This window comes from Neodiprion pinetum, chromosome 3 (genome assembly GCF_021155775.2).
Source record: "Neodiprion pinetum isolate iyNeoPine1 chromosome 3, iyNeoPine1.2, whole genome shotgun sequence".
Taxonomy (NCBI): Eukaryota; Metazoa; Arthropoda; class Insecta; order Hymenoptera; family Diprionidae; genus Neodiprion; species Neodiprion pinetum.
Window position 1 is genome coordinate 16,468,281 of NC_060234.1, and position 25,539 is coordinate 16,493,819.

Here is a 25,539-nt window from a genome sequence, read left to right on the forward strand (position 1 = left end):
CCTCCCCCTCCCTCCTACCTCTAAAGCTCTTCTAAACTTCTCTATTCTTTTTTCTATCTCCTAGCCACATCCGCATCTTCTACCCCCTCCCATTTGACCCCCGTTCTAAACCTCATCCTACCCTCCTCGGTCCGGTCCCCTTTACTAGTTTCCCCTACCCTTCTTCCCTTCCTTGTCCTAGCCACTTTCCCCCTCATCCACACCTTTACTGGGTGATGGTCCGAGTCAATCCTATCCTCAATCTCTATCCTTTTGATCCTATCCCTTACCTCGCTGTCTCCGAGGTAATCTATCACCGTCACCCCCGCCCCTCCTACATACGTAAATTCTCCCTCCTCATCACCCTCTATGTACCCATTCATTATTGCCTATCCTGTCTCTTCCAAAAATTGCACCAGCTGCTTACCTTTTGAGTTTATTTTCCTGTCCTTTGATTTCCTACTCCTACTCTCCTCCTCTCCTTCTCCCCAACATCCTTCCCCCTCTTGCCCTGTCCTGGCATTGAAATCGCCCCCCGCTAGCACTTTGTTCCTTCATCTGCCTCTTCTGCTTGCTCCTTTAATTCCCCTATCTACTCTCTTAGATCCCCATTTACGTATATTCCTATTACCAGCCATTTTTCTCCCCCTACACTTATTTTCCTTATTATCATCCCCTTATTCACCTTTACTCTCCCTCCCTCCCCGCTGACTATCTCCTTTCTTACCCCTGACAGCATTCCACCTATTGCTCTTCCCTTCCTATTTCTTTTCACCGCATACTGTACTTCCCATTCATACCCTGCCGGCAACTCATTCCTAATCCTTTCTCACCCCTTCTTCTCTGTTCATGTCTCCATTGAAAATATCACATCCCACTCCCTTAGACCCCTCCAAAAATCTTCGTCCTTTCTAGCAAGCCCTGCGACATTCCAGAAAACTACTCTCCAACCCTCCCTTTCCGTCTCACCTCCTCCCCTCGCTCTCCTCTTTCTCTCCCGCCCCCCCTGCCTCTGCCCCTCCCCACTGCCCATTCCCAGACTGCCTTTCCCTACGTCCCCCGGCCTGTGCCTCTATACCTCCCTCTTGCCTTTCGTCGCTCGTTGTCCCATCCCTATCACCTTCCCCTACTTTTCGCCCCTCTTCCCTCTCTCTCCCTGAACCGTCCCTAAGCACCTGTCCTATGTCATCCCACTTCCACATTTTCCCTTTTATCCAAATCTTTGCATACCCTATTCTTACTCTGTTTCCCCTTCTCTCCTCAATAGCTGCTATCTCCCTCAAATACCACTTCATTTTCCTCTCTGCCCAGGTGAGATCCTCTTCTATTCTCTCCTTTCTCCCTTTCAGTAGACTTTTTCTTTCCATTACCTGGCTCTTTTTCTCCCTGTTCCCTAGCCTTGCTATCTATATCCCCTTTTCTCCACCCTTTCTTGCGCCTACCTCCCACATATCCGTTACCTCGACCTCTACCCCTATCACCTGCATAATCTTTTTCAACCATTCTTTTTCCCTTACCTTCTCTATTCTCGCTCCTCTCAATACAATATTTCCCCTTCTTTGTTGCCTTTCTTTCCTCTCTATGGCCCACTCCATCTCTTTTAACCTCTCTATTGCTGCCTGCACTACTTCTGCGTTCCCCTGTCCCTACTTTTTCCCCCCCACCTTCTACCCGCTTCTTTTCTAATTTTTCTAGCCTTTCTTCTACCCTTTTCATCTTCCCCTCTCTCCTCCCCTCTACCTCTTCTAATCTTTTACCTAGGTCCCTTATTGTTTCCTTCATCTTCCCCCTCTCTACTTCCCACTGCTCTTCCCTTCTAGTCATTTCCCCTTTAATCTTCTCCATTTCTTCCCTGAGCCCGCTTCCTTGCCCTTTGACCTCCTCTAGCCATATCTTCAACTCCTCTCTAATCAACCTTAGCATATCCTGTATACTCCCTCCCTCTTCCTGCCCTTCCTCCCCTGCCTTGCCCTCTGGCGACCGGTGAACTTTCCTGCTTTTCCCAAATGCTCTTTCTCTCTCCTGTATCTCATCTGCACCCTCCTCCCCTTTTTCCGCTACCTTCTCCCGCTTTCTTTTTCATAAATCTATCACCGTCATCGCCGATCCCAAGCTATGACTCCTTTACCTCCCTATCGCTGCTACTACACCCGGCCGCCCTTTCTTTTTCTCCGCCTCTACTCTCTTTGCCCCTTCTTTCTGGCCACCCGCGTTGCTCATATTCTTTCGTTCCGCCACCGCTCCCCACCTTATCTGCCTGCCGCCCATCTGTCGCTGCTCTATCCTTCCTGCTCCCTAGATGTCCCCGCCTATTCTTCTATATTATCTTTCCCCCCTGCCGTCCGCCGCTCGCTCCAACTAACCTCAAACAACTCTCACCCTTTTCTCACCTGTCCGTCCCTTCTGCTCCTGCCTCCCTATTCCCTTCAATCGTCAGCCCGTCCTGGTCCTCCCCGCTGCTTCTCTGCCCTATTTCCTTCTCTCCTTACCTTTTCTATTCCGCTAATTCTCGCCTTTCCACTTACACAGGAGAAAGATCTCACACCAGACACTCACATCCAAACCGGAAATGGAAGTCCTTCTCTCTCTTTAGTATTTTGCAGATCTAAGCACGCTGCTTATTGCTTCAAGTTTATCACATTTTGACACGCTTCTCCTGGTTTTAGAGGGTTCCTGTGGTTTTTTTTGAACTGTTCGTCCTGGATAGAAGAATGATCGTTATCACCGATATCGTACTCTGGTGATCAACGGCGCATGGGTATAATTCTCTGAGCTGTGTGTCAGTGTATCATATTTAGCCATCAACATCAACGACGTGTGTAATCTGCAGACAGCGCACTGTCATCCTGCCCCACACCTATCCTTTCACCTCTACTTTTGTTTCTCTTTTTTTCTCGTCGACAGCTTGTCATCTCAAATCGACGACTACGCTAAATCTACTTCATCGATCAACGAGCCAAACTACTATCGCCATCTATCCGACGCCTGGATCATTGCTGCTGTTGCTGTTAACTCGTCGATAATATCGGTATTTTATTCGCATGTCGAATCTTTGCTACAAGTGCAAAAAACTATAGCTCATAATCACTTATCCTGTATAGACTGCTCTCGAGTTTTTCATCCCGGTTGTGTTACCTACTACCTTGCGTATAAATCTGCAAATAATTGCTGTGCTAACAACCTTGCGACAATGTTTGGAAATATTCCCGGGTCGCAGAGCCTGTTCGATTTATATTTTTCCCAATCCCAGACAACGCAACCAATTACTCTGGAGTCCATAGCTACAATATTTCGTAACTCTGAATCAAATTTTACTGCCTTTGCTAACTAACACAAACGTGTCATAAATGAGATAAACGTCACACTGAAAGAATTGCCAAAGCTTCTTCAAACTGTTGCTAATCATTTTTCTCAGATCATGAACCTCGCGAAAACTCGTACTCAATCATCGAGCAATATTACTAACTTAAACGCAAAACTAAGCGTGTCTCAATCAGCCGTATCCAATGAGATCATTATTGCCGGTCTTTCTCCAGGACTTAAGCTATCACCCACTGATATGGTCAAAAAAATATTCGTGAGCTTGGGAATAGGCGATCTCTCGAACCACATACTATCTGTGCGAGTAGTAGAAAGGAAAAATCAGTCTGTCAGCCGGAAGATTCAGGCTCCATCTGATCATAACGTGACGCGTACGACTGTATCGTTTATTGTCAGGCTCACTTTCTCTGCAGTTCGAAAGGCTGTTATAAAATCTAAACGTAATAAACGTGAACTAATAATTAGCGAGGTCTTTGGCATAAAAAATAATCAGAATATCCATATTAACGATCTAGTTCCGTCAGATCTTTATAATCTTTCACGCCAAAATAAAGCACTTGCAACGAGGTGCGGCTATAAATTCGTTTGGACACGAAATTTGAGTATTTTCGTAAGAAAAGATAATGGTCAGCCTTTGATTTGTATGTGTACTGCCGCTGAACTGGAGAAGTTGATTTGACGGCCATTCACCAGCCCGATCGTTAGGAACCAGACCTGTGCCCCTACTGTCGTATCTCCGCCTCCATTGCCACCTCACCTTAAAATAGCACAGCTCAATGCAAATTCTTTATTAGCCCACATAGATGAAATAAAAATTAACTTTGAAACGCACTTTTTTCACATTATTTCGATCTCTGAAACGTGGCTACACTCGAGCATTCATGATGATCTGGTCAAACTGAAAAATTATTTCATTATACGGAACGATCGCGAGGGTAAAATAGGTGGTGGGGTAGCATACGTCATTCATATATCTCTTAAAGCAAGTGTTCTCGCTTCACCACCGAGTCAGTTCTCAAACTCTCCAGAACTTCTGATTATTGATATCTTTCAACCGAATGGCGAATCGGTGCTTTTTACTTCTATGTATAGGAGGCCTAAAGCCTATTGTTCAACGATTATATTTCTAGTCTTACTAGCTTTAGTCATGTATATAAAAACATTATTATTGCAGGTGATTTAAATTGCAATTTATTATTGGATACTTTCGAATCGAATTCCCTCACAGATTTTATTCATTCTTACTCACTCTTCCCTGTACGGTCTGAAGCTACTCATCACACTGCTCATTCTGACTCTTGGCTCGACGTAGTAAATCTCGATAGTGCGGATGAATTACTATCTTTTAATAAATCTGAAGCACCATTTATTGCTGGTCATGATATGTTTCACCGTAAGTTTGCTTTCGACTTGGCTCTCTCTGAACCTCTAAAAATTACACGCCGTTCCAGAAGTCAATTTTGTGATACTGAATTTATATCCACTTTAAACTCAATGCTCACTTCCAACATCGAACCTACGTTTCTTGGTCTTTCTACTACTAAGTCTCTGGACTCACTGGTCGAGTCTATGAGCTTGTCATTCTGTACTGCCTTCGATGTACATGCTCTACCTCGCTCTTTCATTGTTGTTAAACCTGTGACACCATGGCTTACTCCAGAACTTAAATCGAGTATTAGGATAAGGAACACTCTTTATAAGCACGCTAAGCGTTCGAACAGCCTTTTGGGATTTGCAGTATATCGGCAGTTTCGAGACCAGGTCACACTTAAACTAAGAAAAGCGAAAAATGATTTCCTGTACGCCAAACTCAGCAATACCTGTGAACCACCTCGTATTTGGAAAGAACTAGCATACTTAGGTCTGACTAAGCCGAGTCTATCATTCCCGTTACATTTTTTCTCCCCCGATCAACTCAATACATTTTACGTCTCACTCTTCAGAGACACACCTCCCATGTCACATGAATCACTTCTCTCGCTATTAAGGGGGGAGCCTGCTTTAGAGGCTTCAAAAAATCGTTTTCTACGAGGATTTTTTGGAAGGAAAGGAATATCCGATTGAAACGAAACTTTGAGGTTTCATTGTTATATATGTCAACAATCTTCTCAAATTTTTTCATTGAGATACATGTCATATTATGCGTGGTACAAGCATTTCGCCGAGGCGCCGCGAGTGTGCATTTGTCGTGCGGCGGGAAAGATGCAGGTCGCAATTTCCATCTGAAACAAAGAACCCAAAAAAATTTTATATTTCAATAGTTTAGCTTCCAGTTAAACCAAGAAAATTCAACAAAAAGTGAAAAATTCAATAATTTTTTGCAAATTGAAAAAAGAATTCACTTCAGATTGTTCAAAAAGTGGGTCAATCTTAACTTTCTTGAAGTTTTTTAGGTTCAACTAGAAGAGAATTTAATCCTGAATATAATCCATTTTGTCTTGTTTCGATAGGACGTTCGATTTTTTACTCATCTTTCCCGCCAATTACGAAAAATCGTAATAATAAAAAACCGAGAAATCACGCGTCAAAGTTTTCGTATAGAAAAAAATCGTAATTTTCTCAAACTTACCGCATTAATATGCTAATCAGGGATTTCTGGTCCATAGAGTTGCCCTTCAGACTCTGTTTACACGAATTGCAAATAACTAACTCAGAAATTGCTAAAAACACAGAGAGAAACTCGATTATCCGATCCGGCCGTTCGTATACCTGCTCGACGCTTGCTCATTATTTCTTCTGTAACTCCGAAAATATTTCGAATTTGCTTCTGAAATTTTAGGGACACATTCTTGGATAGTTTAGGAAGACATTTATGAAAAAAAAAAATCGATTTTTCGAAGCCTCTAAAGCAGGCTCCCCCCTTGAAACTTGACGACAGCTCAATGTGGGCTCAGATTGTAGAAAGTGAACAGAGAGCGAATAAATCTGCACGCGAATTCATTGTTTGGTGCGACAAGCAATTTAGCTTGCTCAGGGATAAGCCCACGAATGATGTACGGATTGACTGGATTGTGCGACATTTTCGACCGGAATTCTTTGAAAAGTTGAAAAACCGTAAATTCAAGATCTTCGACCAGCTAGCAAAAGCCGCAGCGATCGAAGAAAGAGACCTCGGCGATACCAATCCCAGACGATACAAACCACCACCCAAGATGATCTGATTCGCGAAGAGGACCAACAAGAAGAAGAGACCTCGATGAACAAAGGAGGAATATACGTCTAGCGGATCTGACAGCGAAACATCAAGCCAGTCTGGCGCAGCACACCCGACAACGGTTACGGTTGATCCAGAAAACGAAAACCTGGACGAGACGAGACTCGAGGCTTTGAGGGAGGCCATTTGTTGGAACTGTTTAGAACGAGGACGGCGATCTGACCATTGCACAAAACCGATGGTCGAACGCTGCTTCAGGTCCAATAAAAAGAGCATAAACAATGCAACCTGCAAGTGCCCACTCAACAAAGACTGGAAACCAAAAAACTAAGACGGCCCGGCAAATCCACAGCTAACTTGCCGGAGAAGTGAAAGGCTGCAAAACCATAAAAACGAAGATCCAACACCGAGTTAAAACCTGCTGTATATGCGAAGCAATTTACGTCAGAAACACCGCGAACACAATTTACCACAGTCGAAAGGCCTGAGTCCACTCAACACCGGGGAGCCCGGGGGACGAAGGTTCTGATGACGTACGTTCCAAATCACAAGGACGTACTCAAACGAAACACAACAGTCGCGCTGTCCCGATTGTTGAGGAGGAGGTGAGCCCACCGAGGAAACAGACGGCAGGAGCTGAGGAGCCGATGGCCGGCCTTCCTATAGAGGAGATCTTGGTTGAACCACCTGCAGGCGGATGCCGAAGAAAATATGTAGTAACACCCGGCACCAAGAAAAACGCAGAGCCCATGACGTGCAGCGCAGAGGCGAACAGGTCCAAAAGTGGTGTGCGCAACAAAGCCACGGAGCCCACGACGAGGGATACAGAGGCACAAACCTCCAGAAGTGGTGTGCGCTGTGACGTGGATTTTTCCCGCTCCTCGATCACTCGGAGAAAATGACCGAGAATTTACCGCGTGCACAATAATTTGGCGTCCACGACGTACCCTGGATCTAAAACAATATCGCAAAGTTTTGTTGGGCGCCTGGCGTGATTAACACGCCTCGAAATCATTAATGCGCTATTCCTCGGGCATATGCTCGATAGCTCAGTACCGCGGAGAGGGGAGGGGTAATTTTTGGAGAGAGAGAGAGACACTCGAAATAAACACGCTATGTAACAAAAGTAAAATAAAATCTTATATTTCCCAATAGCGGTGATACAAAACAAAAAAAATATAATTCAAAAATCGCTCATCGCGAGTCTAAAATTAAACAGAAAATTACAGGTAACCTACTCTATTTCTTACTCTAATGAGCTCGCGGCTCCCTAACTAAAACGTCACTCAACGATCACAAAATCTTCATACGCAATTCTTAATTTGCAGATTCGCCATTTGTTCTCCATGGCGATTATTGCTTAAAACGAAACCAAAACTAATTATTCGACGGTGCGCCGTCGGACTACCGAACAGACAGCGTCCTCAATCTCACCCGAGATCCCACCCGACTCGGAGCTTCGACGCTACCGCGAGCTGCCCTGAATCTAAACGAATCCGCAAACGTTACTGTATTTTAAACGCAACCAAAACTCAATGCTCAAACTTCTCGTCTCAACTGCTGCTTAACGCAACGGCAATTTCGACTATACATCACCTCAACTCGACTAAACACTATCTTAACTGAACGGCAATTCAACTAAGCGCAAGCACGACTACATTTAACTTCAACTAAACACAAGCTCAAGGTAACGCAACTCAATCTACATTATCTTAACTAACGGGTACGGAACTCAATGCAGGCGCAACTAAACGTAACCTAAACTATACGCAATCGCAACGCATCCGAAATCAAATCTTTTCAAAATCCTCCAAGACGTTACCCGCTAATCCGAGCACTCCAATTCGGCACTTCCAGACCGACTCGAGAGGTGAGACTTAAAAAACCCGATAACGCGGCTCGACCCGGTACAGCGAAATTCGGCTATACTTGATTTCACTAACGAGAAAGATTCAACTAAAACCCGTGACTCTACTCAACTTTCTCAGGAACTCAAAATTTACTCTACTCTAACACGCGTACTCAGGCTACGGTCATCAAGCAAAAGAATCGGCAAAAGAATTTCGAGTACTTCTCTACAACGCAAATCCAAAACGGCTATCCGGTACTCGGCAAGCCTTTCGCAATTATGCTCGAAATTCAATAGCAGGGATAGAAGCAGCGCTTACCTTCTATATCCTTGCAACCCCCTTTCCATTCCCCTCGCTATTTTTGGGCGACTCTATTACTTCGCGAAACTCCCCAAAACGTGACTACTCATCACGACCGCCAGAACTAGAGTGGTTTCAAAAACGTACGACCTGCCGCAACACGGATCTCGATACGCCATCCCACACGTGACGTCATACCCACAAGAATACGCAACAATCGATCCGTCATCGATTTCGTCGATCACGCAACTCGACGCGCACCTTCAGTAGCATCGCTGCGCAGAACTTGAAGCTAGATTGCACTCTCGTCCTCCGCGCAGCTCCATGACGTCTTGGCGGTGAGCGTGGTGCTCCCTCGTCGCTAGTCGGTCCGTCGCAAGTTCGCTGGTCAATTGTTGGCGGGGTGAAGGGGGAGAGGCTGCGGCGCGCCGGCCGCCAGCGGAAATCGCGTCCACCTTGGATTCCCGCGATGCGGGGATCTGCGTCGGCTCCCCCTCCGCAGCCTCGACATCCTTCCTTCGCAATTGTCGCTAGTCCGCCACTTCGCACTTTCCTCGAATTCGGTGTCGACTTCTTGCCTGATGTCGTTGTAGCTCGAAAAATAAAAGAACAAAAAAAATCTGAAATATCTTACGCTATTCGCTAAGGTGTCCCCTCTCGTAGTTTCGGATGCGTGACTCTAGTCCTGGCGCTCTTTTGCAGAAACTTCGCGACTTAATTTAGGAAATTCCTAAATTTTGGTTCCGCCCAGGGTTCAAGGAGCCCCTTGTAACGGGCATCAAAAATGCCACGTTACACCGCATAATAGGGAAGCGTCCCAAGAAGAAGATGAATCTTCACCAGATGAAAACCCAAAACGCAGAGGGGCGGGGAAGAGCTAAAAATCCCGGGAAAGCGAAGGAGCGGTTAGCCACGCCACACGAGCGTGCACGCTCGGGAGGGACCAGAGATGGAAGGGCTGCTGCAGGCAACGCCAGCATCCGCTGGGCCAGTCGCGTAGAGAAGGAGGAGGAGAGGAATTCAGACAGCGACGAAGAAGACGCAATCTGCGCTAGACTACAATTGTACTGCAAATTCGGCGGGCCAGAGATAACTACCTTCGGCGGCGCGAAAGTACCGGGATGTTTACCACTGAGAGAGAAAGCACCAAAATACGCGAGGGGGATAATCTCGACTATACCAGAGCAGCCTCCAACCTGCTCAGCAACTTAGTATACAACCGTATTTATCGGTGGAAAATGATTTCTTGCTCTCGTCGATACAGGCGCAAATTTCTCCTTCGTGCATAGAGACGTATATGAGTCGATCAAACACCACGCGATCGAACATGGAAAAGAAGACACAATCACAGCACCAGTGACCTTAGCCGACAATCAGAGAATTGTTCCCCAGATGCACATATCATTTATGATTGACATTGTGAATGTGGGTAGCATCCAGTGGTTCTCCATCATGGAACAGTTGGTTAACGAGATTAAACTTGGCACGGACTTTTGGCTTAACTGGGGTATACGAGTTTACGATAACAACACATAAAGTGTCGTAGTGTCATCTGTCAAAATTCCGTTCAAAATGTACAAAGTATCAGCAAATAAGATGCGACGTCTCAAAGCGCCGGAGACAGAGCAGCTGAATACTTTGTTGTCGTGGGTGTCAGAGTGACTCAACGCATACGACATGGGTTGCACAGACCTAATCTCGCATAAAATCATCCTAACCGAGTCCACGCCCATACAACTGAAATCGTACAGAAGACCACCGGCTATACGTGACGCATTGAATGCAGAAATGGATCGTCTGCGTGCCAAAGAGTACGTGGAGAAAAGCCAAAGTCCTTGGCCACCCCTCCGCTCCTCGTACTTAAACCAAATGGAAAACTCCGCTTCTGCATCAATTATAAAAGACTAAATGAAAAGACGGTCATGTCAGTGTGGCCGCTACCAAATATGAAATCAATCCTGGATGCTCTTCATGAAGAAATCTTCATCACCACCATCGATTTTAGCGAAGCCTTTCACCAAATTCCCATGGATCTAGAGTCACAGCCTTTGACAGCCTTCATCTTCGAGGGCAAAGGACTGTTTCAATACAAAAGGATGCCACACGGATTTTGCGGAGCACCAGCGACGTTTCAGAAGTTCATGGACAAACTCAGAGAAAAAATTCGGCAAAAACTGATCACGATGGACCGCGAAGATCTGATCGCCAAGATATTCGTCTATCTCGACGACTGGATCATCGCCACGAGGACCTTCGAAGACCATATTTTACTCCTGGAGACGCTGTTCGACGTTTTAATCGAAGCGAAACTCAAAGTCAACCTGGAGAAGAGCCACTTCGCAGTGCCCGAAGTCAAATTCCTTGGGTTTATCCTTGACAAAGATACCCTACGACCGGACTCGGCCTAAATCACTCCTTTAAAGGACATTAAAAGGCCGAGGAAGCGACGAGGTCTACGCCGCTTCAACGGGATAGTGAACTGGTATCACCGTCACCTCAAGGACATAGCAAGAGTCCAAGGACCTCTCAACAGACTGACGAGCGTCAGAGTACCTTGGAAATGGGGCGAAGAAGAAGAAAGCTCCTTCCAAGCGATCAAAAATTCGCTAGAAAACATTCCGACTCTCTCAACACCAGATCCGAAGCTACCATTCATACTTTACACCGACGCTTTCGACACAGGAATAGGGGCACTCCTCACCCAGCAAGGACCGGACGAAGAACACCTGACTTATTCTCTCAGCAGGGCATTGAAAGGAGCCGAGACAAAATACACGACGACGGAGAAAGAGCGCCTCGCAATCGTATGGGCAGTGGATAAGCTACGATGCTATCTCGGGGGATCACCATTTCGAGTTGTGACCGATCATAACTGCCTGAAATACCTTGTGTCAATGGAAAATCCAACCACGTGACTTGCCCGGTGGGCACTGAAACTCTTGTTGCATAAGATCACGATAGAATGAAGGCTCGGAACATGAGGCCCCGGATTACCTATCTCAATAATTCGAAGGCCAAACTGAAGAAGCCACGTGGCAAGAAATTTTACAATCCGCCGCGACAACAGACAGATTGCGTCTTATGCAATCAAACTCATGGATTAACAGAAAGATCGAGATTGTGAACAAGAAACCGAGCGTATGCCCGGAATTCAAGATCGGAACCGATGGAAGGCTGTATTACTGCCGCCCACACCCGTTAAAAAGCATCCTGGAAGATAAGATGGCCTGGAAAATGGTCGTTGAAGAGAAAGAAATTCTTTCTATATTAGAGAGACATCATTGTCCAATCAACACGGGTCACTGGGGCACTGAAGAAACGTATCACCGCATCTGAGAGAAGTATGACTGGCCCGGCATGTACAAAGACGTCAGCGACTTTGTCTTACAGTGCCAGACACGCTTGAAGAACAAGGCCGATAACTCGAAGAAACGAGGATAAGTGGCTCTGAGGGAATTTGACGCCCTTGGAAGAGCATCTCAATCGACATCGTGGAACCGATGCCCAGATTGAAAAGAGGCAAAACCGTATTCCTGGTGATCACCGACTACTACTCTCGACGGTTTGAATGCGTAGCGTTTGCAGTTGCCACCGAAAAATCAATTGCTCAGGCTATAAAGCAAGTTTTCTACCGATGGGGATTTCCAGAGTGAGTGATAACGGATATCGGGATCGAATTTGTAGACAAATTCATAAACTAACTGAAGCAGGAACACGACAACGAGCACGTGCTTACGCCCGTGTACCATCTGCAGGCCAAACCAGTTGAGCGAACGAATCAGAACATAAACCCGATGCTATCAAGTTTTTTGCACGACGATAATCACGACATGTTGGATGAATTAATCGCGCCTCTGTGTCAGGCGTATAACACGGCAATCCACTCCACTCTGGTAGTCAGCTCATTTCATTTCTTGAATGTCTGGGATCCACGAAGACCTGGAGACACCTACTCACCGGGAAAGACCGCAAGGAACCAGAAGTGGCTGGATCGTGTACAACGGCTGGACGAGTTGCGACATCGTTTCTAGTTCGAGATAAAGCGCGCACAGGAGAGACAACAAGCGCAATATCATAAACGCGTCAACGATGACGTATCCACGCTCAAACCCGGCGACGAAGTGTAACATCCAAACAGGAAACTTTATAGCAAAATTAATAAGTATAGTTCCAAACTCGCCCCCAGATAATTTGGTCCTGCCTACATTTATCTCCACTAGTAGTTATACTTGCAGACAATGCAGAGAAAACCCTCGAAAACTATCACATTTCTGTGAATCGTAAATAATTTTTGAACTACTGGTAAATTCGAAAAATTAACGACGGAGCCAGGAATCGAACCTGGTATCTAGCGATGCTTTACCGGAGCCTTACTCCACTAGACCACCTAGCCGCCCTGACTCTGATGTCGTTAATTCCTCTCATCACCAGTAAGTTCAAATTTGTTTTCTTGTGCTGTAATAGTATGTGTGAAATATAGAAGGTGTTCTTCCTCTTCGAGACACAAATTTGTAAGAATGTCTGTAAGTGTTTACATTTTGGTATCTTACGCTTCTTGGTGCGAAGCTCGTAAGACAGTCAATGACCGTCTAATATTGAAAATGCGGATATGCATCCTCAACATTAATATCAATCACGAGGCAATATTCATTTTGTGAATCGTAAATAATTTTTGAACTACTGTTAAATTCGAAAAATTAACGACGGAGCCAGGAATCGAACCTGGTATCTAGCGATGCTTTACCGGAGCCTTACTCCACTAGACCACCTAGCCGCCCTGACTCTGATGTCGTTAATTCCTCTCATCACCAGTAAGTTCAAATTTGTTTTCTTGTGCTGTAATAGTATGTGTGAAATATAGAAGGTGTTCTTCCTCTTCGAGACACAAATTTGTAAGAATGTCTGTAAGTGTTTACATTTTGGTATCTTACGCTTCTTGGTGCGAAGCTCGTAAGACAGTCAATGACCGTCTAATATTGAAAATGCGGATATGCATCCTCAACATTAATATTAATCACGAGGCAATATTCATTTTGTGAATCGTAAATAATTTTTGAACTACTGGTAAATTCGAAAAATTAACGACGGAGCCAGGAATCGAACCTGGTATCTAGCGATGCTTTACCGGAGCCTTACTCCACCAGACCACCTAGCCGCCCTGACTCTGATGTCGTTAATTCCTCTCATCACCAGTAAGTTCAAATTTGTTTTCTTGTGCTGTAATAGTATGTGTGAAATATAGAAGGTGTTCTTCCTCACCTTACCAAGAAGCGTAAGATACCAAAATGTAAACACTTACAGACATTCTTACAAATTTGTGTCTCGAAGAGGAAGAACACCTTCTATATTTCACATATCACATTTCTGACCTCAAATTGCCTAGGCGAAGCCTGAGGAGTCAAGTTTTGAGGTGCTATTAAAGGAGCGTGGTACACTTCGAAAACGCGGGATGCCAAAACTTCTACACCGTTGAAGCGATCGCAACGACACTTGGGCAACTAATACCTTATTTTAGGAAAAAAATAAGCGACTTTTTTGTTTTTACGAATTTTGAAAAAAACATTACAGATCAGTAACCACTCACACAATGAAAAAATTTTCACAGTTGCACTGCATAGATCGAACTATCCGGTATGATGCCACTTAGCGCTGACGTAACACACATTTTTAGGCCTGTGCGGTAGAATTTGATGGTGAGATGAAAAAATAGCAGCTGATCTGGTTTGCAATTACGAAAAACACCGACATTTCATTCGGGCGACATTTCTTACTAACGTTACACACCGAAATCATGCTTTTACATCCTTCATCGCAGATACAGAGTGGCGGCTCGGTAATAACTTCTGCTAGCGAGTATTGCTGGTGCTGCCACAAACAAATCACGTGGCAACTCTGTGAACTACACCCTCGAAATTGATTTGAACAGTCGCCAAGGAATCGTAGTCCATTCAGCCCCCTTGGACTCACAGCTAGCACAGAGTACACATAACCTGACGGAGCTGACAATGCGGCAAAATTGATATAACTAGGACGAATAAAATTGTCATTGGGATCGAAATCCCAACAAGCATGTAATTTCTCCGTCTTTCAATTTGATAATTTCCACTTCTTCAAAAAAAATGATAAATTCGAACAATCGACGGTGAATCGTAGTCCATATAGCTAGTCTCGACTAACAGCTAGCAGAAGAAACGTATCACCTAACCCAGTTGACAGCTAGCAAAGCATACATATTACGTCGCGGGCGGCATAACCTGACCTCTTCGACTCAACCACAGATTTGAATACGAGTGGGACGAATAAAATGGTCTTCGACATCGAAATAACGCCAAACTCGTTAACAATACTCATTTCATTAATTCCTGCTGATTTTTCAAAAAAAGAAAGAATTCATTTGAATAATGGGTGGTAGAAAAAGAAAGTGAGAGCTGATTTGAGGCACTCAAGATGTAAGAAATGGAGTTTCTGGGGCAACAAAAGGGGAGCTCAGTGCATCCCAGTTGCTTTGTTTAACACGCGTTATTAAACAAGGGTAGCAGTGACACACTAGTTCTTCTCTCTTCTTCCATTTCGATATTACACTTTCGGCTGATTCTTACCATAGAGATATTAAGATAGAGGCTGTGAGGCAGCGCTCAAAGCGTCCGGGCATTGAATGAGATCACAAGTCCCTAAGCCATGTCTGTCCCTGTCGCGCTATTGCCGTTGAAGAGAGAGAGGAACGGCTGTCTGATCGTTCTTCCTTCTCTATTCAGCGGACGTTTCCACATACAAAAGGGCCGACATATGACTCGCCGCCAATAACTTTATATCTTTATTATTCTTATATCTCTTCGGGGGCACCACTCACGGCAATCTATCTAGTCCTAACTGGTCCGATGAATTTTGTGCCAATTTGAACACTATGGGGACTTTCAATTTTCGCAAAGGATTATTTTCAGATTTGAGTGCAGAGTTCACCTGTTAATTCTTCCCGTGGCTATGAATCATTACGAAATTATAGTAAATTCTATGATATCAATTTCGAAATCTGCATGAAATGTTGTCAATGCTATACTTATGTACAAACATATGTGTAATTCTTATTTTTAATTTAGTGATACATTTTCGTACTTTGAGTATTTTATAATAACATGACCACCCTGTTATGATCCAATCCGCTCAGCTCTTATCTCGTGATTATTTTTATACTAAATATTTCCAGATATTTTGAATGCAGAATCTGATGTTCTTTCAGATTCTGCAAGAAAAACAATACCGTTTCGTCAATAGAAAACCAAGTTGACCTCTACCGCAGCTCAGCCCGCTTATCTACAAAAAATATAACTGCATGTATCCTTTCCCCCTCGACACCCAAAAGGTTTCGTTTAAGATGTTTTCCCATATTTTGGTTAGTTTCAGAGATATTAGCCTGGGGCGATTCAAAATCACCGTGTTTATCCACCCGACAATTGTCGCGACTGTTACCACACCTCACCTTTGATGTTTGGTCAAACATAAAATGTTATAACCAATCATATTTTACTGCGACTGTCACATTTCACTAAAATAAATTTTTAATTTTTTGATTCCGTACTGAATATATTTTTCGATCGTCATAAGAGGCCAATTGGTTCGACTGTTGTCATGTTTGGTTTTACGACTATAACAGCACCGCAACTCAGAAGTTCCAGTGGCATCAGTTCGCGGCTTGCGGCGGGACGCACGTGTTCATTGATCTCTACTGCGTTTATCTCTTTTGGAGTGTGTTCCGCGAGTGTTTTTCGAGTGTTTCGCGATTGTCGTTGTTCATTTTATCTTTTTAAATTCACTCTTGCATTTTTAGTATATCTAATTGTAAATTGCATGCGTAGAATTAGTGTACATACATACCGGGACAATCTCTTGAAACTATACATACAATGCGCATGCGCGAATTTTATCAGCTGCTAGAGCAGGCTGGCCACTGCGAGTTTCAGCTGTCGAACTCTGTTTCTGACGGCGATGTAGTTCATACGAATTTTTGAGGTTAGAATCTCTAACAGTCGAGGTAGTGACTCGGAAAGTTGAAGCTAATGCTCTTTGAAAATTGGCTTTATTCGACTGAAATGAGAAATCTGTCCAAATGTTGGGTGCTTGGACGAAACGAAGCAGGTAGGTGAAAACACTTTATTTGATCAATTTTATTATTTCGTACATTAGGAATAGCAATGGAATTTTTTTCTATCAACAGGTGATACGGCCAAAATAATTACATCTCTAATATTTACTGTTATCTGCCCATTCAATTTATCACACGTACAAAGATCATCGCCACTTTCAAGCAACTAAGCAGCTTTCTCACGCTCTTGTGATTTCAGGCGGTAATATTGAGTTTTATCACTTTTGAAAATGAAACATTAAACCAGGCGTTCAAGAAATTTAAATATCTCACTATCTGTAACAGGACTGTTGATCTTTTTTTTCTCGAAAATAGTTCAACAAAATTTACAAATAATCGATAGTCAATGAATTTTTCCGATCAATAAATTATTGCTACTACTATTGAAAATTGTCTAATGATTATCAGAGTTCATTTCGCAAATTTTCAATGATGTTCGCTTGAATAAATAAAGGAAACCTAATACTCAAATTGAAAATTCAAGTATTATGAGATTTATTAGAATGATTTCCGTACTTTATGTTAGTGCGGTTCGAAACAGAGAAAATCTAAGTGAAAGCGTAGGACTTAGGAACGTAGATCACATCCTGTGACACAGGTTGAAAATCAACTTTCTCAAAATGCGCTTTGACGACACAATCACCTTCAAGGACAATCATGATTTAGAGTAATGTCAGAACATTATTACGAGGATACTGACTTATCGGATTCAAGATTGTGTTCCTTGTTCCATCAAAATAAATGAATATCTAATTTTTAATGATGAAATGCAGAAATAATTGCGGTAAATGGAGATTCACAAGCTTTCAGTCTCAGCGTAGGACCCTATAAAGAGTGTAAAATTGGATTCGGTTTTAAGTGATCGTGCAACTAGCTAGCCAGATGACACCCTCAACTAAGATTGAATTTAAAGAAATTTTTAACCGAAGTTATTTAACAATTCTAGACTTAAATTGATTCGGTTTCCCCAGGAAAATTAAACCCTACAATCTAATTGAGGACTCGAAAAACTATTGATTTGAATTTAATGCCAAAGAGAGTAAAAGTAAGCTTCAAAATAAGATACCAAATTAAATGGTATGAAGTTTGAAAAACAATGCTGGTCAATGATAATGCTTGAAATACAATGGTGCACAGAATGATTCCTCGGTAGAATGAATTGGCAGCAACGGCTAAGTAACAAACTTATCGCTATTGGCTCGATTAGAGTAAAATGATGGGATATTCAGCCATTATCATCTGTAGTATATCCCGCTCTTCAATTTTGCCTCAACTGATAACAAGAAGGTGGCGATGGCCTGATGAAATTCACTCTGGCACCTGATGTCTGACGAAACAACCAGGTTCGATGGTTATAATGATTGCACCGCTCGAGAAACCAGGATCCTTGCTACCTAAAAGTTTTGACCATCAGGTGAGGCATAATTTTCCTCGTGTAAATCAAAGTTCAAACCACGAGCCTGCTGAAAAAAAACGAATTTTATCATTGAATCTATTTTAAAATATTGTAATAGTCAAAGATGAAAAATCGTATTGTTGATTTATTTGTTTTATTATTTAGTCAGATGAAAACTTCAAAAAACCAAAAATATTAGAAAAAAGCAAGAATAGGTGCTTCTCTATGACTTACGTAGCAAAAGCTCTAAAATCTTCGAAGCTTATTCATTTCAATGTGCTAAAAAAGATATAAACAAATATTTAAAAGTTAAAGTTTCAAGACCAAAACCTATGCGACTGTTTGTGGATTGTCTCAGGTATGGGTGAAAGCTGCTGTTCGCTCAGTACATGTTCAATCACTGAGACTATAACTACTTTGTTATAGGAAACGGTAATACACCACGCGGTACAATATTTCCAGCGCCTTCAACGAGACCGTCGTGACAGAGGACATGAAGCCTGTGGAAACACGTGCCACGTGGTGCGATCAACTGTCTAAGTTTGTCATCAGTGCAACGCGGGTAATGTGATTATTGGAAATTCATGGAACCATAAATTTCGACAAAGTACGAATGTCAAAGTTGACTGCGTGGTAGATATAATAAGAGGGTTCTGGACCACAAAATGGCGGCATACCGGCAAACTTGCCCCTGATTTCTACCTTACCGACAGTCGGTATGTGCCCCCACGAGGGGTAAGCCTACAATAGTGTTACTGACGTGAGTGCTATGATAGATGGCGTCGCCTGTATTTTTGCTTTATTATACCGACAGACAGTTTGATAATGAGATTTTTGCGTTGTCAGTGACCAGCCATTTTGAATTTTTTGTCGTCGAATAGTAGTATAGCAATGGGGGTTCTACACGCAGATTCCTGTTACTGACACTTACCCACATGCTCCCCTGACTCAAACCCTTTTTCGCGATCACTTCACAGTCTGCCTTACCGGCTTGAGGTCAAAATCGTGCAACCTTACCGACAGTTGTATCGGTTGAAGGTGAAAATCGCACTGCTTTACCAACAATTCTTCTCGGTCGAAGGTCAAAATCGTGCTGTTTTACCGACAATCTTACCGACCGAAGGTCAAAATCTGCATGTAGTACTCGTCTCCCAACGGTGGAGGGTGCAGCGGGGACGAGAACTTTTTTACCGTCCCGCATTCTTTTCCCACGACAGGACTGCTGATGTGTAACATTAACCACTCCAAATTCCTTTCCCACGTTATCAACCACGCGACTTTCCAAAATTAATGGTTCTGAGAATTGTTTTTCACTTACTCGGATGTCAGTTTGATATCAACCACGTGACATTCTTTCTGGCTTGTAACTGTCATGTGAACTCTACGATGAATTTTGGACGGTTTCAGTCAAGACCAGAGTGCAAGGTCGACCGATAGCCGCGGCACATTCAGAGCCATGGATCTGCGGTGTTGGGTTACTATCGCTCTAAGAATGCTGAAAGGTGCGCGCGCATACACAAACAGACGTACAGCCGCCCTATAAGAAAAACGCTCGTCACTGCAAACTATCATTAAGTCACAACTTGTCAAGTTTACGTGAGGAAAAAGCTCAAGATGGAATCCGCGAAGTGTTTCAGATTGATGAATATTATGGAATCGGCGTATGAAATCTTGGACAAATCATCATCAACAGCACAAAATCAGAAATGGATAAAATTTTAAAGTCAAAATATTCGGCTTCTGAACAAAATTTCACGAAAGGCTTCATCGATTGGAGAAAAGACGAGAATCATTACAACGATCGGACTCTTGAAAGCGCTCGCGGAAAAATTCAAACATCTTTAGAAAACGGGTGGAGGTACGCGGAAAGTAAGAAGAAGCGATCGAGTTCACTGGGAAGATTTGGAATCAGCTTTCGAGAAGATAATTCGAAATGGATCCATCGTCAATTTGAAGCATGATGATGTGGAGAGATTTCTAGAAGACGCAAAGGTACTAGCTGTGACGAGACTGAAAAACGCTCTGAAGAAAGACAGGAGCTTGAAAGCCAACGTTATCCTGGCTTGTAAATTTGAAGTTAGAAAAGATGATGACACGGTGGAAGAGATCAAATTTTTCAATACGAGAAATGAAATCATCCTCCAGATAACGGATATAAACGAATGGTTCATCGAAAATGCGACGAAGCGTTTGTTGAAAAAGGTGGAAGATTTCCAGGAAAAGAATTCAGGCTGGTCGCTGACTGAAATAATAAATTTGACTGTGAATATCAACAAATACGTGCCACTACGAGGCGGTGTGGTCACATACACCCCGTTACCTAAGCATATCAGTAATAAGAAGGCTGTGGTAAACATCAGAAACAACGACTCTTACTGCTTTCTTTGGTCGGTCACCGCAGCTCTGTTCCCAACTGACAACAACCATCCTAACGCGACCAGCTCGTAACCAGCATTTCAGCTCGGTGCTACGGTATGATGGTATAAAGTTTCCTATGTCTCTAGACAAAAACACCGTTTCAGAATTTGAGAAGCCTAACGGTCTTTCAATCAACGTTCATGGTATGACCATAATGTCTATTATGGAATAGACCAAGGTGATCGGAAAAAAAGTGAAATAGTACCGATTCACCTGAGTCAGAATGAGTCTGATAAACCTGTAATTCATCTTTTGGCGATAGAAACTGAAATCACTGACCATGATGATGATGATGTTGGTATGGAAAATTATGAAAAAAATAGAATCTTTCAGTTTACATGTGTACGAAATCTGTCTCGATTAACAAGATCTCAAATTTCTAAGCATAAATGTCGTACTTGGTTATGTGATAGATGTTTGACTCACTTTCATTCTTAAAGATGTTTGACAAAGCACAATGTATATTGCATGAATTTAAACAAAACCAAAGTTATTTTACCTACAGATAAGGAAAAAATACTGAAATTGAAAAATTTCAAGCACGAAGAAACCGTTACATCATGCATTTACGCGGATCTCGAATGTTTACTGGAACCTACGCTCAAAAAGATGGGTACAACAACAATTTATCAGAAGCATCTTCCGTATAGTATAGCTCATTATCTACATTGTGCGTTTGACGATTCGCTTTCAAAATTCAAAATAATCACGGAGAAACTTGCATTCAATGGTTTGTAAATGAGTTAGCGGAATTGGCACATTCGTTAGAAGTTTATTTCAAAACTGTTGTACCAATGTAGCCGCTCAATTTTAATCAAATCAACGAATTTCATTCAACAACAGTGGGTCACATTTGTGAAAAACCGTTTACACTTACAGACGTGAAACATCGTTATCACCGCCATTTTACGGGAAAGTATCGTGGTGCTGCTAATCAAGGTTGCAATCTAAATTACCAACATTCGCACACTATCCCAGGGATATTCCACAATCTGTCAGGTTACGATTCACATTTCCTGATCAAAGCACTGGCTACATCGTACGAGGGCACGTTTGAACTTCTACCCGTAAACAAAGAAAAGTACATTCGTTTTACAAAATATGTCGAGGGGACAGATATAAAGTTTAGATTCGTAGATTCGTACCGTTTTATGCCCAGTAGTCTTGAGAAATTAGCAACGTATCTCGGTGATGATCAAAAATCGATTACACGAAAATTTTATCGTAGCTCAGATAAATTTCAGTTATTGACCAGGAAAGGAGTGTTTCCGTACGAATACATAGACAGTTAGGAGAAGCTCGAGGACAGACGGCTACCATCCAAATAACAATTTGACTCGAAATTAAATGATCGGGATATATCAGATGACGACTATGCACATGCATGTAAAGTTTGGCACACTTTTAACGTTCAGACTTTGGGAGAGTATTCGGACTTGTATTCACAGACGGACGTGTTTTTACTAGCCGACGTTTTTCAAAACTTTTGACAGAGCTGTTGGACAACGTACAACCTGGACCCGTTACATTATTACACCGCGCCCTGTCTGTCGTTTGATGCGATGTTAAAGTGTACCGACATCGAGCTCGAGCTTCTCACCGACATAGATATGGTTATGTTTATCGAAAAAGGTATCCGTGGTGGTGTGTCACAGTGTTCGAACAGATACGCAAAGGCTAACAACTGGTACATGGGAAAGGAATTCGATCCTGAGGTCGAAGAATCTTATCTCATGTACTTTGATGTCAATAATTTGTACGGTGCTGCTATGAGGTTTGCTCTGCCATACAGTTCCTTCGAATGGTTACCAGACTTCGGACAATGCGACGTTTTTACCATCTCGGACAATGCGGAGTTTGGTTACATACTGGAGGTGGATTTGGAATATCCTGAGGAACTGCATGAAATTCATAAGGATTTACCACCGTGTCCGGAGCACTACGTACCTCCGATCTCGAATAGTGAGCAACCGAAATTGACGGCCACGCTATTTTCCAAGAAAAACTACGTTGTTCACTATAGCGTTTTGAAACAATGCTTACAATTAGGCTTAAAATTACTCAAAATTCACAGAGTTCTCAAATTCAGACAAACCCCGTGGCTCAAAAAATACATAGATTTGAAAACCGATTTGCGCAAACAATCTCACAACGTATTCGAGAAAAATTTTTACAAACTGATGAACAACGCAGTTTTTGACAAAACAATAGAAAATGTTAGGAAGTATAGAGATGTCAGGCTGATCACGAAATGGGATGGAAGATGCGGTGCTGGAGCTGCTATAGCCTAACTCAATTTTCACAGCGGTACCGTTTTGGACAAAAATATAATTATCGTCGAAATGAGTAAGACGAAACTCAAGTTAAATAAACCGTTGTATGCAAGCTTCTCCATCATGGATCTGGCTAAAACATACATCTACGATTTTCATTATAATTATAATAAACGGAAATTGGGCAACCGAGCAAAATTAATGTATACGGATACCGACAGTTTGATTTACAATTTTACCGTCCCCGACATATACGAACATATGAAGGAGGACTTGCACAAATTCGATACGTCTGATTATCCGCTTGACAACGTTTATGGAATGCCTCTAGCGAACAAAAAAGTTCGCGGCTTGATGAAAGATGAGAATTTACGGAAAAATAATGCTCGAATTTGTAGGATTAAGAGCTAATTTGTACGCATTCCGAGTCTTGGGAGATGAGAAAGACAATAAACGTGCCAAAGGTGTCAAAGGATCAGCGTTGAGAAAAATAACTTTTAACGATTATTTGGAATGTGTTTTGAACCGTGAAAATTTGTCTTTAAATCAGCATTTGATATTGAGTCGAAAGCACGAGGTATACACCGTATAACAGCAGAAAGTGGCACTGAGCTGGAATGACGACAAGCGGATCGTGTTTCAAAACACAACCGACACGCTCCCGTGGGGCTACAAGCCTGCACCTCAGCTTTGAAATTTATAACTGTAACATGATGTATAAAATATTATTATGTAGGATGGTGAATAAAAACGCTCCCAAATATGAAAAATTGTACAACGATGCATATGTCTGTCGATTGTCTAAAAAATAAAGATGCATACTTGTTATGTGTCGGGTATAAAATAAATAGGCACACACGTTTTTACAAAAAATTCATTTATCCAAATGTTTCATGTCCGATTCGGTTATCCAACTGTTTTGTGTATTGTCAACACCTAACCATTCAACGTATATTTATCTTCCACGCTTCTTGAGCACCTTCTCCACCAGATGGATATCCGGACGTTTAACCTTAAGGAGCTCTTCTTCGTAGAAACCACCAGCGATGGGTTGATCTCGGTAGTCTTTGAGCTTGTACGTCACAGGATGAGTATTTTTCACTAGACTTATTGTGAATATTTCGGTCGTCCAATTGGGAGTGTAACCTTTCTCGAAGACATTTTTGAATTTGCTGATTCAAACTTTGTCGCCGGATTTGAATTTTACCGATATGGCAGGTATCACTTGAAGCCCTCCGTACGCCTGACGTAATAACAGCCTCTCGTTTGCAACGGTGACCTCCGACGGTTTCATTCTTATGATTCGGTGTTTGGCGTTGTTGTAAGGCGAAACCAAATCAGATGAGATATCGAGCCACTTGTAGCTTCCTTGCATATTGAATTGTTTCCACATTTTACCTTTCAGCGTTCGATTGAAACGTTCACAGATCGAAGCCTTCAAATTACTGTACGTGGAGTAAAGTTTGATTCCGTAACGTGTCATAAGCGATTCAAATTTCGACTTGTAAAATTCTGTTCCTCTGTCGACGTGTAAATTTTTCGGCACCCGTCGTTGAACAAGCACAGATTCCATTGCCTTCGTAACATCATCTCCAGACTTGCTCTTTACCGGCAAAGCCAGACGCAAACTCTTGAAGGTTACCCAGACGCAAACCCTCGACGGTTACCCCCACTCCTCGTAAGATGAAATGTGCTCTGCTGATCGGTCGTAGATAAAAAAATCTCCTAAATGACCATGATCGTCGGTAAAAGATCCCCCAGATGACCGTGATCGTTGGTAAGAAATCCCCGAAACTGCCGTAGTTTTTATTCCTCGAGCGTTCTTTGTCGGTAAGAAGTGTGTGAAATTAGCTATCAGTTACCTCAAGTATTACTCTTACCAGATAAATAACGCTCTCGGTTATCATGCTCATCGAGCGGGATCGAGTAACTACATTACCGAGCGCACCCGTGAACCCTCGAGCGTTCAAGCTCAACCCGTGAATCCATGGACATTCGACTAAGAATCCTCGCACGTGTCACGTCTTGAGAGCTTCCAGAAGGTTCGAGAAGATTCTCTGACGATCAAGTGGTTTCGAGGGGGAGGTACGACGTTGGGAGGCTCATGCAACGACCTCGAACAAATCTTAGGTCCACAAACAATTCTCGGAAACGTCCGACGAGATTTGACTTGACGTTGAGCGGCCCACGGTCAAAGGATTCCGGTGCGACGTTGAATTCTGTAAGTTTCTAAAATAAACTCTTAACCAGCATGACAGAGGTTCCGTATCAAAACGGTTGGTATTGATAATAATATTGATAATAAAAAATATTTTATTGGAAAAAACTTAAGACTACATTGTTACATAGAATTCGTAATGCTGATACATGAATTTAATTTCATGTTTCTTACTTAACAGTATGGTGACCATGCTTTAGACAATGGAAATGAAGAATTGTTCGAGTAGACATCGGCTTCTATTTTTCAGCAGAAGATTTCGCAGTAACAATACGTTTTGAGCTGCACAATGTGGACGTAATATAGCATGATGTGCACAGTTTGAATTAGTATCTGACTTTTCGTTCAATTTCCGCAACGACGGACGACCCAAATCCCTCAAATCTACGACTTCAGCTTTTTCACCTAGAATTTTCGGCAGCCCAATTTTCTTCTCCAAACCTTTCACGTATAATGTTAAAGCATCACGCATGGACACGCATTAGATGGT

General features: G+C 42.7%; 1 protein-coding gene across 1 annotated transcript; it reads right to left on the reverse strand.

Moving 5' to 3' along the window:
* Positions 1–1,239: 1,239 nt before the first annotated feature.
* LOC138190612 (uncharacterized) lies at positions 1,240–1,902 on the reverse strand. The gene has a single exon (XM_069134363.1). It carries the CDS (start codon positions 1,900–1,902, stop codon positions 1,240–1,242), a length of 663 nt encoding a protein of 220 aa, XP_068990464.1.
* Positions 1,903–25,539: the final 23,637 nt, after the last annotated feature.

Bases quoted from the DNA above. Each gene is read 5' to 3' on its own strand.
- LOC138190612 (XM_069134363.1), bottom strand. From the start codon at position 1,902: ATGCTAAGGTTGATTAGAGAGGAGTTGAAGATATGGCTAGAGGAGGTC.